The 14,451-nt window shown below is 47.3% G+C and overlaps 1 protein-coding gene across 2 annotated transcripts in view; it reads right to left on the bottom strand.

The window, feature by feature from the left end:
* Positions 1-14,451, bottom strand: part of CHD9 (chromodomain helicase DNA binding protein 9) — a 2,123,706-nt gene that overhangs the window by 1,547,277 nt on the left and 561,978 nt on the right. For both annotated transcript variants that reach the window (XM_078670246.1, XM_078670247.1), the window contains exon 11: positions 317-403. In XM_078670246.1, coding sequence (XP_078526372.1) covers positions 317-403 — 87 coding nt within the window. The remainder of the gene's footprint in view (positions 1-316; positions 404-14,451) is intronic.

Below are 14,451 nucleotides of genomic sequence, written 5' to 3'. Positions count from 1 at the left end.
TCTTCAACACACCATTTGACCACATGAGCCACAAATATTTCTAGATCACAGCCTGACTGCACCATGGACGTGGCAAATGGGTATGACCCTGCCTCAATGAGAAGCAGCCGGAGTTCTATAGTGACAGAAGTGAAAGGGAGAATAAAAAGTATTATTCTCCATTAAAGTACAAAGTAGGTTGTCACCATTACAATTTCGTTGTAACTTATCAAACTATTAAATTGACAACTGGCTAAAGAAAAGTTTTTCTATGTTAAAATTAGCAACAGCCTCTTCGATAACAGCTTGTTCTAAATACATGTAATCATTGTCTTACCTCCCCAGTATCATTATCTTCACAAAATGATACTTCTAACACACGATCCACTTCGGTATAGTCTGGATTAAAAAACTCTTCTTCCATCTGCAAATCAGAAGTAATATTATTAGAACATTTTTGCGCCTGGATAATACATTCGTTCTTCACCATATTTAGCAGAGAAACTGCCAATTCACTGGACGGTGAAAATCTACATCCTGGATAACGTCAAGCCAGGCCCTACTCCTACCTTAGTGAATCGGTACACTCTGATGCATGGTAAATCAATCAAAGAGTAACAGCTGGTCAGCAATCTGATCCTGCAGGAGGCCACGGTCAGCATAGAGATAGGAGTAGCCACTAATTCATGGCGAAGGAAAGAGCCCACAAGATGGCATCTGCAATGCAGGATGCTCAGAAAATCGGCACTCAAGAAACTGGAAGCTTCTGGATTTCAAGGCAGGCAAGCCCTAGTGATGCATCTGGTGCTGAAAAAAACATTCTCTTCCCAGCTGAGGGACATTAGCACAGCATTCATTTTTTGTATACATCATCCAATTTGTTTTCAAATTTAAATTACAACAACATGCAGCTGAGCAAACTACACATCAATTTCTGATTACGACTACGAGCTCTAAGATGAAATAGAGGCATGTCCCCAACTACGGAATTGGATTCTTTAGAGTAGAACCCCCCTACCAAGGACGAGACTTGCAGTATCAATCCTTCGTCCACAAGCGACCAAACCTCATCTTCATGATGTTTATTTGGAGATGTAAGAGGGATAAAGTTTGGGTTCCTTCTTCAGCAATGGTGTGGCATACTCTTTCATACTATCTTAAAGAGCCACTGGTCTAAAGTTATTTCTTGCCATTGCTGACAGAACGCACACCTGCCCCCCTCAGTATTGATGGTGGAACCACTTGGACAGAGAAGAAAAGGCAAGTGCTCTAGCCATCACCCCAACTTTATTTAAACCTCTCTAGTGGAATGTAAATTTGCATGCTGAACTGGTGTTGACCATCGAGGAGCATATTCAGGAGTTACTATTAAAATTCCTGTCTGAAAATCCTGTTGTCGGTATCCCATTATGACAGAGGTCTCCACCTAATCCAAACATGCCATGGTACCCAAGAACAATGCATTGCTTGGTTTGAGACTTCTTTTTTTTGAGGTAACTCAAGATGCTTGGCCTTTTTTTGTGGCCTAGCAAACTGTGTGCTAATAAAGCAACTAAGAGACAGTGTGAGTATATCTTGCCAAGAGTTAAGTATAATTAACACAGGCCCAGAGCGAAACTGCCAATGTTAAAGACTATTTTGCAAGGAGCATTCAATATTCCCTCTAGTAAATGGACAAGGTGAAAAGAGGGTTCTCTATTAGCCACAGGACAGCTTTGCAGAAACTTGGCACTGAAAAGGACTAAAACAATGACGGATCGGGTTGATAAATGAAAGCCAGCATAGCAATGAGGTAACACTCGACTGTAGCCACACTCAAATCTAAGCCTTATCATCCACACACTACTCAAATGTATCCAGAGACCCACATCAATGGATTTTGCAGTGTATTTACTGGCAGCCAAGAAGACAACTACAACTTTGTCACGGAAGCACAAAGACTCCAGCTGGAGGAGCTCAAACTCCACACCTACAGCTGCAGCTTTTGGGGATTGTGAAGAAGCCATCTCTAAGGTGGATGTCATGGATGGCACCAGACAGAGGAAATAGCACCACATTCTTCAACTTTTCTTTAGATGTAAAGCCCTGAGCTTGTGATGGCATTGAAGTCAGGAGGTATTGGAGCAGCTGGAGTTGCCCAGAGTTGCTATAGTGGTCCTAAAGATGTTAAACATGGCCTGACAGAAGATCTCCACCAGAGTGTGGAAAGCAGACAAGGTCCACAATTAGGCTAAATCTTAAGCAGCTTCGGAACCTGAATCAATGGAGAAGCCCAGCACATGGAGTTGAACCAATTCCTCAGGAGGAAGATTTTTCCTTCCTATGATGCTTTTAGTATTTTATTTTTAATAGGGAACTTTTGGGAGACCATGCAATCATGGGGACATACCTGGAAGAAAAGCGGTATGCTTCGATATGTTCCTTCAGGCCTCAGCCAGGAATAATTTGGGCTCAAGTTGCCTGATGGCCTACAGTTTTATCAGGGAGCACAGACTGCAGCCATGGAATCAGATCTAAGACACCGCATACAGATATTGTGAGGCTATCATATCCACTAGTTGAATTTCTAGAATGGCTTCAATCCAGAAAGACATCATTTGTTCTGGTCACTGTGGAAACTGTAGAAGCTCAGAAATAATTAATCAGTGGAGCACTGAGAGTCAGCTCCTGAGATGCAGAAAAAACAGGACCTAAGTAAGTGAGCAAGTTGGCGCCTTTTATACAAAAATGGCATCATGTGTGGTGGCTAGAGCCACAGATGGAGCCAGATAGCATCACATATTGGTGCTGGAAAGCTACATGTTATATCATCCTGACGCCTGGGGAATATTCTTACACTCAGGAATCAAAGGGAAGATGTACTCATCAAAAACAAACAAAATAACTTGTTACTTACATATACACTGTAGTTCTCCAGTATTGCCCTCTTTCATAGATTGACATGCTTGAATCTTACCTTTTGCCAAGATAGGAGGCCCACAGTAATTATGTCAAGCAGTATAAGACAAGCACTGCACAGCATAGTTTAAGCAAGTTATACTGTTAACCAATTCACATAATTTCATTAGGAATCAAACTTCAGCCAATCAAAAACGTACTGCAGAAGCACTCTTCCCCTTAAGGAACACCATACCTAAGATTTCTCAGCAGAATTGAAAAGGCATTTTGTTTGAGGTACAAATAAGGTGATCTATCAAAGAGAAGGTATGAAAGGTATCAATACTGCAGAACTATAGTATAGAGATAAGTAACTTGCTTTTGCTCCAGTTCTGAATCTTTCAAAGATCCACATGTTTGAATCTGAATAGAAAGTAGTTATCAACATAGAATGTATTCTAAGATGAGGTGGAAAGGAGACATTTAAAGTAAGCGTAAAAAAATATACAATAGAGCTCAACTCAATGAAGCAGATGGTACAGGACTGCCTGACCCACTGCTGCATTGCAGTTTACTGTGGCATCCTGGCAATAATGACAGGTGACGTAACCCTGTTATTCCATGTGATAGCTCTGCAGAGGTCTGCTAAAGGTACTCCAGCAAAGCAGTAGAAGTAGACACTCTTGTTGAGGAATGACCGTTCAACTTATAGGATATCCATCCTATTGGTGGCAGAAAATGAATATGCTACTTACCAGTATGCATCTGTTCTTGGCATGTAGGGCTGCTAACATTCATATCTTTTGCATTAGATCGCCGCCTAGTGTTGGGTCCGGATGATCGCACATTGTTGTCCTGGAAGAGTCTTCGAAGTATCCTGAGATAGGTGGCTCCTCCCCTGGACTACAGTGCGCATGGGCATCGGCTCCATCCCCAGATTGTTTTGAGCCATTGTGGCAGAGATGGAGTGTAAAGTATGAAGGATGTCCATGCTAATGATTGAATGCAAGAGTATGTCTGCAGCTGCGACAGGCACCGGGGAGGAGGGTGGGCGATATGAATGTTAGCAGCCCTACATGCCAAGAACAGATGCATACTGGTAAGTAGCATATTCAGTTCGAGGCATGTGGGCTGCTAAATTCATATCTTTTGCATAGAATATATAGCAGTCCCTCCATTAGCGGCGGTTGCCCGTGCCAGCTGCAGAAACCTGAAAAAGTGTTTTTAGAACAGCCTGGCCAACAGCTGCCTGCTGTTTGGAATGCACATCAACACAGTAGTGTTTCGTAAAGGTATGTGGTGTAACCCACGTGGCTGCTCTACAAATATCCTCTAAAGGAATGTTCCCTAGGAAAGCCATGGATGCCCCCAACTTGCGTGTGGAGTGCGCCCTTGGGGGTATTGTTAAGGTGCGTTTAGCCTTTTGATAGCAGATCTGGATGCACTTAACAATCCATCTGGCTATTCCTGCTTTGGAAATAGGGTTGCCCTTGTGCTGTGGCGAGAAGGCAACAAAAAGTTGTTTTGTTTTCCTAAAGTGTTGTGTCCTGTCAATGTAGTACATCAACGCCCTCCTAACATCCAAAGTATGAAGCATTCTTTCCGCCACCGTTTGTGGGTTTTGGAAGAATGCAGGCAAGTCAATAGTTTGGTTGAGATGAAACTGTGACACCACCTTCGGAAGGAATTTGGGGTTAGTACGTAGTACCACCCTATTTGGATGAATCTGAATGAATGGCTCTTGGATTGTGAGCGCTTGCAGCTCACTGACACGTCTTAGTGACGTAATAGCTATTAGGAAAGCTACTTTCCACGTTAGGAACTGGAGTTCACACGAGTGTAGCGGCTCAAAAGGTGGTCCCATCAGCCTGGTGAGGACCACATTGAGGTTCCACACCTGAGCTGGCGGTGTTCTTGGGGGAATGACTCGTTTCAGACCTTCAAGGAAGGCCTTAATGGCAGGCACTCTGAAGACAGAGAGATGCTGCCTGTTCTGAAGATAAGCTGCTATGGCGGATAGATGTATCCGAATGGAAGTGTACGCTAGATTGCACTTGTAAAGATGTAACAGAAAGCAAATGATGTTAGGGATAGATGCATCTAGCGGGTTGATGTTATTGGCCGTACAGTAAATGACAAAACGCTTCCATTTTGCAGCATAGCATGCTCTGGTAGTCGGCTTTCTTGCCTCCTTGATGATGTCCATGCATTCTGGAGGTAGGTGAAGGTAGCCAAACTCTAGGACTTCAGGAGCCAGATCGCCAGGTTGAGCTGTTGCGGATCCGGGTGCTGAATGTCTCCATGGCTCTGCGTCAAAAGCCTGGGCGTGAGGCGCAGCCTTTGATGCGGTACCACCGAGAGTTCTAGAAACGTGGTGTACCATGCTTGGCGTGCCCACGTTGGAGCAACCAGGATGAGTGTCATCGAGTGCTGCCTTAGTTTTCTTGCCACTAGCGGTATCAGAGGGGCTGGTGGAAAAGCGTACGCAAATCTGCCTGACCAGTTCATCCATATCGCAATCCCCTGCGACTGTGGGTGAGGGAACCTGGCGGCAAAGTGTTGGCATTTTGCGTTTTCGTTTGTGGCAAACAGGTCTATCTCCGGATGACCCCACTGCTGGAAGTACGGGTGGAGTACTGATGGGTGTAACTCCCATTCGTGCATTTGATGGCTGTATCTGCTGAGCAGATCCGCCATCTGATTGTCCTTTCCCGGGAGGTGTTCTGCCATGAGGAAAATGTTCCTCTGAATGGCCCACTTCCACATGCTCTGAGCCAGATGAGACCGCTGTGGCGAGTGGGTGCCCCCCTGCTTTTGAATGTAGTACATCGCGGTCATGTTGTCCGTCCGGACTAACACTACCTTGTTGCACAGATGTACATTGAAGGACTTGAGCGCCATGAAGATTGCCATCAGTTCCAGATAGTTGATGTGCATCTTCTGTTGCTGCGACGTCCATAGTCCCTGCACTGTGTAAGTGAGCAGATGAGCTCCCCATCCCTGGAGAGATGCGTCCGTTGTCAGGATAATCTGTGGCACTGGCTCTTGGAACAGTCGGCCCTTGCAAAGGTTGTGTGGAGTCCACCAATGCAGAGAGTTGTACGCCCGACTGGTAACCAACACTAGGTCTGTCAATTGTCCCTGAGCCTGTGTCCACTGATTTGCTAAGCACTCCTGGAGCGGACGCATATGTAAACGTGCGTGAGGGACTATGAAGATGCAGGAGGCCATCATGCCAATCAACTGCATGAACACTCTCGCTGGAAGCGAGTGTTGTGGTCTGAACTTTTGGATTAGAGACTGCATGCTGTCTATCCTGACTTGGTTTGGCTGAGCCATGGCCGTCAGGGTATTGATCGTTGCACCTAGAAACTGCCGGACATGTGCCGGCTGAAGATGCGGCTTTGGGTAGTTCAACGAGAAGCCCAGATTGTGAAGGAGGTGAATGGTAGTCGACATGTCCGCGGCGCACTGATGTTCCGACTTGGCTTGAACGAGCCAGTCGTCTAGGTAGGGGTAGACATGGATGTTCTGCCTCCTGAGGTGCGCCGCTACTGTCGCCAGACACTTGGTAAACACTCTTGGGGCTGTGGTCACTCCGAAGGGCAGGACCTTGAACTGATAATGCTTGCCGTGGATAGTGAACCTGAGGTATTTTCTGTGGGATGGGTGGAGTGGGATGTGGTAATAAGCATCCTTGAGGTCTAAGGTTGCCAAGAAGTCCCCTTGGTTTAACAAGGGAAGAATCTGTTGCAGTGTAAGCATATGGAAATGTTCCGACAGTATATACAGGTTGAGGGGACGCAGATCCAGAATGGGTCTGAGAGATCCGTCCTTCTTCGGAATAAGGAAGTACAGGGAATATACCCCTGTGCCTTCCTCCTCCACTGGCACGAGCTCGATTGCGCCTTTTTGCAGCATCACCACTACTTCTTGCTGCAATAAGTGCAAATGCTCTGCGGACATAGGCCGTTGCCTTGGTGGAATGTTGGGTGGAGTGGACTTTAACTCTAGACAATAACCGTACTGGACAAGTTGTCGTACCCACCTGTCTGTGGTGATGGTTGTCCAGACTGGCAGGAACTGCTGGAGTCTCCCCCCGACAGGTGTTAAATGGTCGGGGGGCAGTGACAGAGAGTCACTGTTTGTTTGGGGCAGAGGAACGGGAATTGTTGTTTCCTCTGCCACGTCCTCTGGTGCTGTTTCCTCGATAACCCCCTTTGTTCTGCTTGGGGTACGAGGACTGTGCTCCACCTCTAGAGAACTGTGACTGTTGACCCATCTGTCCTCTGGTGACTCCACGTGCACCTGAGCGACGAAAAGTGTTGCCCCGGAACTGTTGTGATTGGAGGGCCCCCATAGACTTAGCTGTTTCGTTGTCTTTCTTAATCTTTTCGAGGGTGGTGTCAACATCAGGACCAAACAGTCTATCAGGATTGACGGGCTGATTGAGTATGGTTGTTTGAATGTCTGGTTTAAACCCCGATATGCGGAGCCACGCTTGTCGTCTCAGCATGACGCTAGTGTTAATAGCTCTAGCTGCTGTGTCTGCTGCATCAAGTGCACACTTTATGGCTGCGTTGGAGATTAGTTTGCCCTCCTCTATAAGCAGTTTGGTACCCTCTTGAAACTGCGGAGGCAGGTGTTGTAAAACGTGCTCTAGGGTGTCGTAATGCGCCCTATCATAACGTGCCAATAGTGCCTGTGTATTCGCAATACGCCAGAAATTAGCAGCCTGCGCAGCTACCCTCCAGCACTTTTGACTCCTTGTCCGGGGGAGGAGCTTCACCCGTCGTTTGGGAGTTTGCCCTTTTGCGGGCATTTGCGACCACAAGGGAGTCAAGTGGCAACTGTCCCCGAATGTATGCAGGGTCCGCAGGTGCTGGTCTGTATTTCTTCTCGATGCGTGGATTGACCACCCTCGCCCTGGTAGGCTCTTTAAAGATGTCCGCAGCATGCTTAAGGACACCTTTGAGCATAGGCAGTGTCTTTACTGTCCTTTCAGAGACCGAAAAAGTGTCAAATAGAAAGTCTTCCTCTACTGGGTCAGCATGCATGTCCACATCATGATTAGCAGCTGCCCGTTCAATGAGTGCATGAAAACCTGCAGAGTCTTCTGTTGGGGATGCACGTGCACTGAAAAGCTGTGGGTCCTGCCCCACATTCTGGGTGCCTTGGTCACCTATGTCGTCATAGGAATCTTGCTGTGCATCGGGTTCATTGATGGGGAAAGTGTATTGTTCATCTTCTCCATATTCCTCTCCCTCAGAGTGTTGAGGGGAAGGTGTTGGGCTCCTTCTAGGAGGAGGCTGGATAGGTTCCATCAGGGCTGAAGCGTCCTGTGCAAGCCTTTTCTTCTTCAGTGGGATAACATAGGAGTCGACCGGTTGTGAAGTGATTTTTCTTTTGTAAAGGGTCAATTTGCCCGTGTCTGCGTCGATAAAGCGCTCAGAATCTTCTCCTGAGTCGAGTAGTCAACCTGAAACTGCTGCAGACGTTAATGATTCCGATGTCTTTGCCGCCGTTTTTGGCGTAAAGGCCTTTGGAGCCTCCTTTGGCGGCAGAAGGAAGAGAAGTTTACCAGCAGGCTTCGCCGGCATGTCCATCAGCTTCTGGTGCGACGGCGTCGGAGCCGACGGCGCAGAGGCCTTCTCCCGAATTCTCTGTAGTGAAGAGACTATGAGGGACGCGTCACCCACAGCGGCACTTGACGCCGACGAGGAGGCCTTCACCTTGCCTTCGGATCCGACGTCTTGTGGGCCCTTTGGAGTCTTAGACGTCGATGCTGCAGCCGTAGACACAGAGTCCTTGGACCGATGTGTTGAGCTTCCGGCCTTCGATCCGTGTGATTTTGCAGGCTCCGTCTCCACCACGCGTTTGACTAACGACGTCCCAGTCGGTACCGGAGTCTTGTCGCTGGCTTTGGCGGACTTTGACGGCGTCGCACCGGTCGACCCGTGCCGGACGCCCTTCTTAGAGGACGCCTCCTCTGCCGACGACTTCGACACTGTCGAATCGACAGTTTTCTTCGACTTCTGTGGACCGGAGGCCGACGGAGTCGATGAGGCAGCAGGTTTTGGTGTTTTTGGTGGAACGTCCGCCATCTTAGGTACGCTCGAATCCGTTAGTTTCGTTTTCGTTTTCGGGTCGGCCATTTTAGGTGTAGTCGATACCGTTGGTTTCAGTTTCGGTTTCGATACGGGCTGCGCAGCAAGTATGTCCGTGGCCGGGCCAGAAGGCGGGGCCGTGGCTTGCGGTACGGGGTCTTGGGTAAGGCCGAGTGGCGATCCCGTGACCCGAGCCTGATCCGCGTAACCTTCGGGGCATAGCTCATCCCCTGAGCTATCTTCCGCGGCCCCATAAACTTCTTCGACGTCCCCTACCTCGTCGACTTATTCAAGGCCTTGACCCACGACTCCGTCGTCGTCTTCCGAATCCGCCTCGATCTCCGTCGCGGGCGGTGAGATTTGAAGATGATGGCTCAGGCCCTCTTCTTCTTGGTCGCCGAAGATGTTCTCTGGATCTGGGGCCGCTTGTCTGGCCTCAAGGCGCACCGCGCGCCGAAGCTTGAGCGTCTTCTTCCACCTGAATTTGGAGCAGGCCATGCAGTTGTCCTCGTTGTGGTCCGGCGAGAGGCACTTGTTACACACCGGGTGCACGTCGATATGTGGGTATTTGGACCCACAGACGGGACAGTATTTAAACGGGCTCCGCTCCATGCTGAAAAGTTGCGGTCGTGTTGCGATGAGAAGGCCTCGATGTTCGAAGAGTGATACGACTCCGTAGATTTTCCGACTCAAAGAGACGGAAGAACTCGAGACCGTACGCAAACAATACCGACGTAAGGAAAGTAAGGCCTTTTGGCCGTAAAAAAGCTAGTTTTCGCGGTTCCGACAGAGAGACGTCGAGACCGCATCCGAACCCAATGGCGGAAAAAAACAATCTGGGGATGGAGCCGATTCCCATGCGCACTGTAGTTCAGGGGAGGAGCCACCTATCTCAGGATACTTCGAAGACTCTTCCAGGACAACAATGTGCGATCATCCGGACCCAACACTAGGCGGCGATCTAATGCAAAAGATATGAATTTAGCAGCCCACATGCCTCGAACCTAAAGCTGCAGAAAACCATCAAAATACACTTGATAGTGCATACCCTTTACTTTGAGGTCCACAGACTATTATAAGCTGATCGGACGTACTGAAAGTTTTAGTTATATCTAGATTAAATTTATGGCAATGGTTCACATCTAAAGAAACAAGTGAATTACATTCAGTAATGCCTTATCTGGAATGGACTATCTAGCCGCAGATCTCTTACCTCAGAATTATTCCAATGCATCAGACAGAACCCAGACTTTTTCTGTGAACAGTACCCCTGCCCGCAGCAAGATGGTGTAATCCGACTCCATGTGGTGTCTACAGCATCATCCGAGACGGAAGTGACATGCGCGGTGCCTACATAGGCGCCACCCCAGCAGGCTGAAGTCAGTTTCTTTCGCAACTTTCCATGGCAGGAGCCCCAAGCCACAAACACCACTGACACTGGTGTGGAAGACTAGGGCCTTGAAGGGAAACAGCCTTAACCCTAGAAATCTGCTCATAGCGGGGAGGATGTTTGGGTCCTTAGGGAATCTACGGATATAGTCTCTATCAGATAAGGTGTTAGTGAAGCTAAGTAACTCGTTCATCTGGTAGAGAACTCTACCCAAAGATTCCTTACCTTAGTATAGATACTGAAGCAATACTTCCCTGGAAGAGTGTTTGCAAAACAATTTCAAACTTAAAAGTCCTACAGGACTGTAAGGTTAACATGCCCATACCTACAGACATGATTGTCCAGGTAGTGGTGCTTATTGAACTTGTGCAAGGAAGCCCACGTTGCTGCTCAGCAATTGTCCAGGATCAGAACTCTGCATGCTAACGCAGTGGTTGCCGCTTTGGCTCTGGAAGAATGAGCACGCAAACCTTCTGGGGTTGCTTTGCTGCCAATGTGTAGCAAACTTAAATGCAGGCCACGATCACCAAGAGAAAGTTTGCTTCTGCACAGTTTTCCCCTTCTTATTTATTATTTATTTTAGGAGCTTGTTCCCCAACGGGGGTGTCCCGGCGCTGAAGACAACATCTAGTGAGGCTTAGTGACGTCCAGGGGGAATAGAGAGTGAGCTAGATCAGAGAGAAAAGCCAGGTCTTAAGTTTCATTCGAAACAGAGGCTCTGATGTCAGACATCTGAGTTCCAATGGCAGATGATTCCAAAGTCTGGAGGTGGCCACTGCAAAGGCCCTCCCTCCCGTACGCGCAAGACGAAAACGGGGGCAGAGCATTAAGCGAAGATGGTTAGATCTGAGATTCTGCGTTGCTTGTGAGATCTTCAGTCTGTGTCTCAAGTAGGCAGGGCCTCGATCATTAAGAGCTCTAAAAGCAAGGGTCAGAGATTTAAACTGAATACGTAGTCTCACTGGGAGCCAGTGAAGTTTGATCAGGTAAGGTGAGATGGAGTGGCGGTAAGGGATATTGCAGATCAACCTGGCCACTGAGTTCTGTACTGTCTGCAATTGATTAATGAGGTACGCCGGGGCTCCAAAGTACAGACTATTTGCGTAGTCCAGATGGGACTTTATGAGGGTGTGGACTACTATCCTGCGTGAATCAAATGGTAGGAAAGGGATAATAATAAAAGTTTTCCGAAACAGGACGCCGAGACTTTACTAATTTGGGTTTTGCAGGAGAGCGCTGTGTCAAATTGGAAGCCCAGATTGCGGGCAGCTTGGACAGGTACAGGGGGAGGATCCAATTCAGCAGGCCACCAGAGGCCAGTGGAGATAGGGGATTTCTGATTAAAAAATAAGACTTCCGTCTTATCCGTGTTTAATTTTAAATTGTTTGAGGACATCCAGGAGGCGATTTTCACCAAACAGTGGCGAAAATTTGACAGGGAGCTTTCAGATTGATCTTTAAAGGAGAACACAAGCTGAGTATCGTCAGCATAAAATATCACTCTGACGCCCCATGATTCCACCACCTTCGCCAAAGGCTTCAGGTATACGTTGAACAAGAGTGGGCTGAGAGCAGATCCCTGCGGGACCCCCCCATTTCAACGGTTTCTTGGTGGAAAAAAAAGAACCCAGCATCACTTGTTGAAATCGATTAGTCAGGAATGATTTGACCCAGGCCAGTGGGGTCCCACCAACTCCCACCTCCTGAAGACGTGTTAACAGAGTTTCATGGGAGATGGTGTCGAATGGTGCGGATATATCGAGGAGGACCAGCATGGCCTCCTCTCCCCTATACGCGCACTCAAGAATAGACTCGGATACTTCTAGTAAAGCTGATTCAGTGCTGAAGTCCGGCCTGAATCCTGACAGAGTCATGGAGCAACAAGTTTGATTCTAGATAGTCAGACAGTTCTTGTACCGCCTTCTCGAGTACTTTAGCTGGCTTGGGAAGGAGTGAGATCGGTCGGTAGTTGCTAAAACACAATGGGTCGACACCAGTTTTTTTTTAAAATTGGAATAAGCAACAACCGGTTTCCATAAAGAAGGGACAACACCCGATTGCAGGGAGGAGTTCCAGATTTCAAGCAGGGGATTAATTACTAACGGGGCAATATCATTCAGGATCAGTGCCGGGGCTGGATCAAGCGGTGAGCCTGATTTACATTTTAGAATTAGAGTCAGGGCATACTCTTTAGTCAGCGGTTTAAAAGAAGTGAATACTTTGGCACAGGTAGTGTCAGGATCTAAAGTTACTTCTGTACGATTCTGAAGGATTATTGCCGTAATATTAGCAATTTTTTCAAAAAAGAAATCAGATAGGCCTTCACTAAGTACTTGACTGGGGGTGACGGGAGCAGACAGAGCAGTAGGATTAGTGAACTCTTTAACAATGTTGAAGAGGGTCTTAGTGGAGTTTTTCGCGCTAATGATTATTTCTGCAAAGTGTTGACTCATGGTATTGCGTTTGAGTTTATGGAACTCTTTAAGGGCCAGTCTATAAAGGGATTTGGCTGCCGGGTCATGGGTCCAGCGCCATGAGCGCTCCAATTTTTTGCAGCTGCTTCTGTGTTCCATTAATTCCTGAGTGAACCAGGGAGCTGACGGTTTTGATCTACGGGAGGTGAGGGTCTGCAAGGGCGCCACTTGCTCAATGGCGGCCGTGAGATCTTTATTAAATATGGATACCGCTGCATTGAGATCGTCAGGGAGTGAGTATAAACTACTCTTATACGTTTGCTCCAAGGCAGTACATGAGACCTTATACCATTTTCTGCCTTGTTCTCTGATGGCAGATTCCCTCTTAGGAAGCTGGGATAGATCCACTTCGAACGGGATCAGGAAATGATCAGACCAAGTCAGAGGTATGGAGGGAAGAATCTTAAGCTCCGTCCAATTAGAGAAGATCAGATCAAGGGTGTGTCCAGCAGAATGTGTGGGGCCACTAACCCCTTGAATCAGATTCAATTGGCTCAGATATACCCCAGAAAAGTTGGCTGTCCACCCAAAACACTTTAGTGCGGCAAGGTAGTGACATTTCGAGGTGCTTATATAGGTGCCACCCAGGCATGCTGACATCAGTAACTTTAAACAACTTGACTTTCCACGCCAGATGCACAGAGCCACGAAGTACACTGACCACTGGTGTAGAAAGGAAAACGCATAGCCTGCCATCTCGTGTTGGGTCCGGATGTTTGCACTTTGTTTTTTTTTCAAAGAAGTCTTTTCCAGTTACGGGGTAGGTGACTCCTCCTTTCAGTGATAGTGTGCATGGGCATCAACTCCATTGTTAGATTGATTGCCGCAGAGGGTGATAATGGAGTTAGTACGAGTAGTAAGAGATGTCCATATATATATCTATCTAAGTATGATGTAACTGCAAAAGTTATAGGTACCCGGGGAGGTGGGTGGGCGCATGCGACTCTACAGCTCTACATGCCAAGAACAGATGAATACTGGGTAAGTAGCATTTTCCGTTCGAGGCATGTGAGCTGTAGATCACATGATGTGCATCGACTATAAAGCAGTTATCTCCCAAAGAGGTGGGTAACCTGTAGCTCTTGCAGTTGACTGAAATAGCGTGGGTAAAACTGCTTGGCCCACCCTAGCTTGCGGCCTTGCTAACATCTACACGATAGTGTTTTGTGAATGTGTGAGGTGTACACCATGTTGCAGCTTTGCAGATATCATCTATGGGTATATTTCCTAAGAAACCCACAGAAGCCCCTAGTTTGCGTGTGGAGTGCGCTCTAGGGGAAAGTGTAAGTGTTCTTTTCGCATTTGCATAGCATATTTAAATGAACTTGACTATCCACCTTACAGTGCATGTTTTTGATATAGGATTGCCTTTATGTGGTGGAGCAAAAGCAACAAATATTTGTTTTGCAGAAAGGTTTCGTCCTTTCCATATAGAAAAGAATTAATTTTTTCACATCTAAAGTGTGTAATGCACGTTCTGCCATAGAATCTGGTTAAGGGAAGAACACAGGCAACTCAACAGATTAGCTTATATGAAAGGCAGAAGAGACCTTTGGTAGAAATTTAGGGTTGGTCCGAAGAACCACTTTGTTTTGGTGTATTTGTAAGAATGGTTCTTCTATGG

Source organism: Lissotriton helveticus, chromosome 12, assembly GCF_964261635.1.
Source record: "Lissotriton helveticus chromosome 12, aLisHel1.1, whole genome shotgun sequence".
NCBI lineage: Eukaryota > Metazoa > Chordata > Amphibia > Caudata > Salamandridae > Lissotriton > Lissotriton helveticus.
Note: the sequence above shows the minus strand (reverse complement) of the source record. Positions and strands in the feature narration are given on the sequence as shown.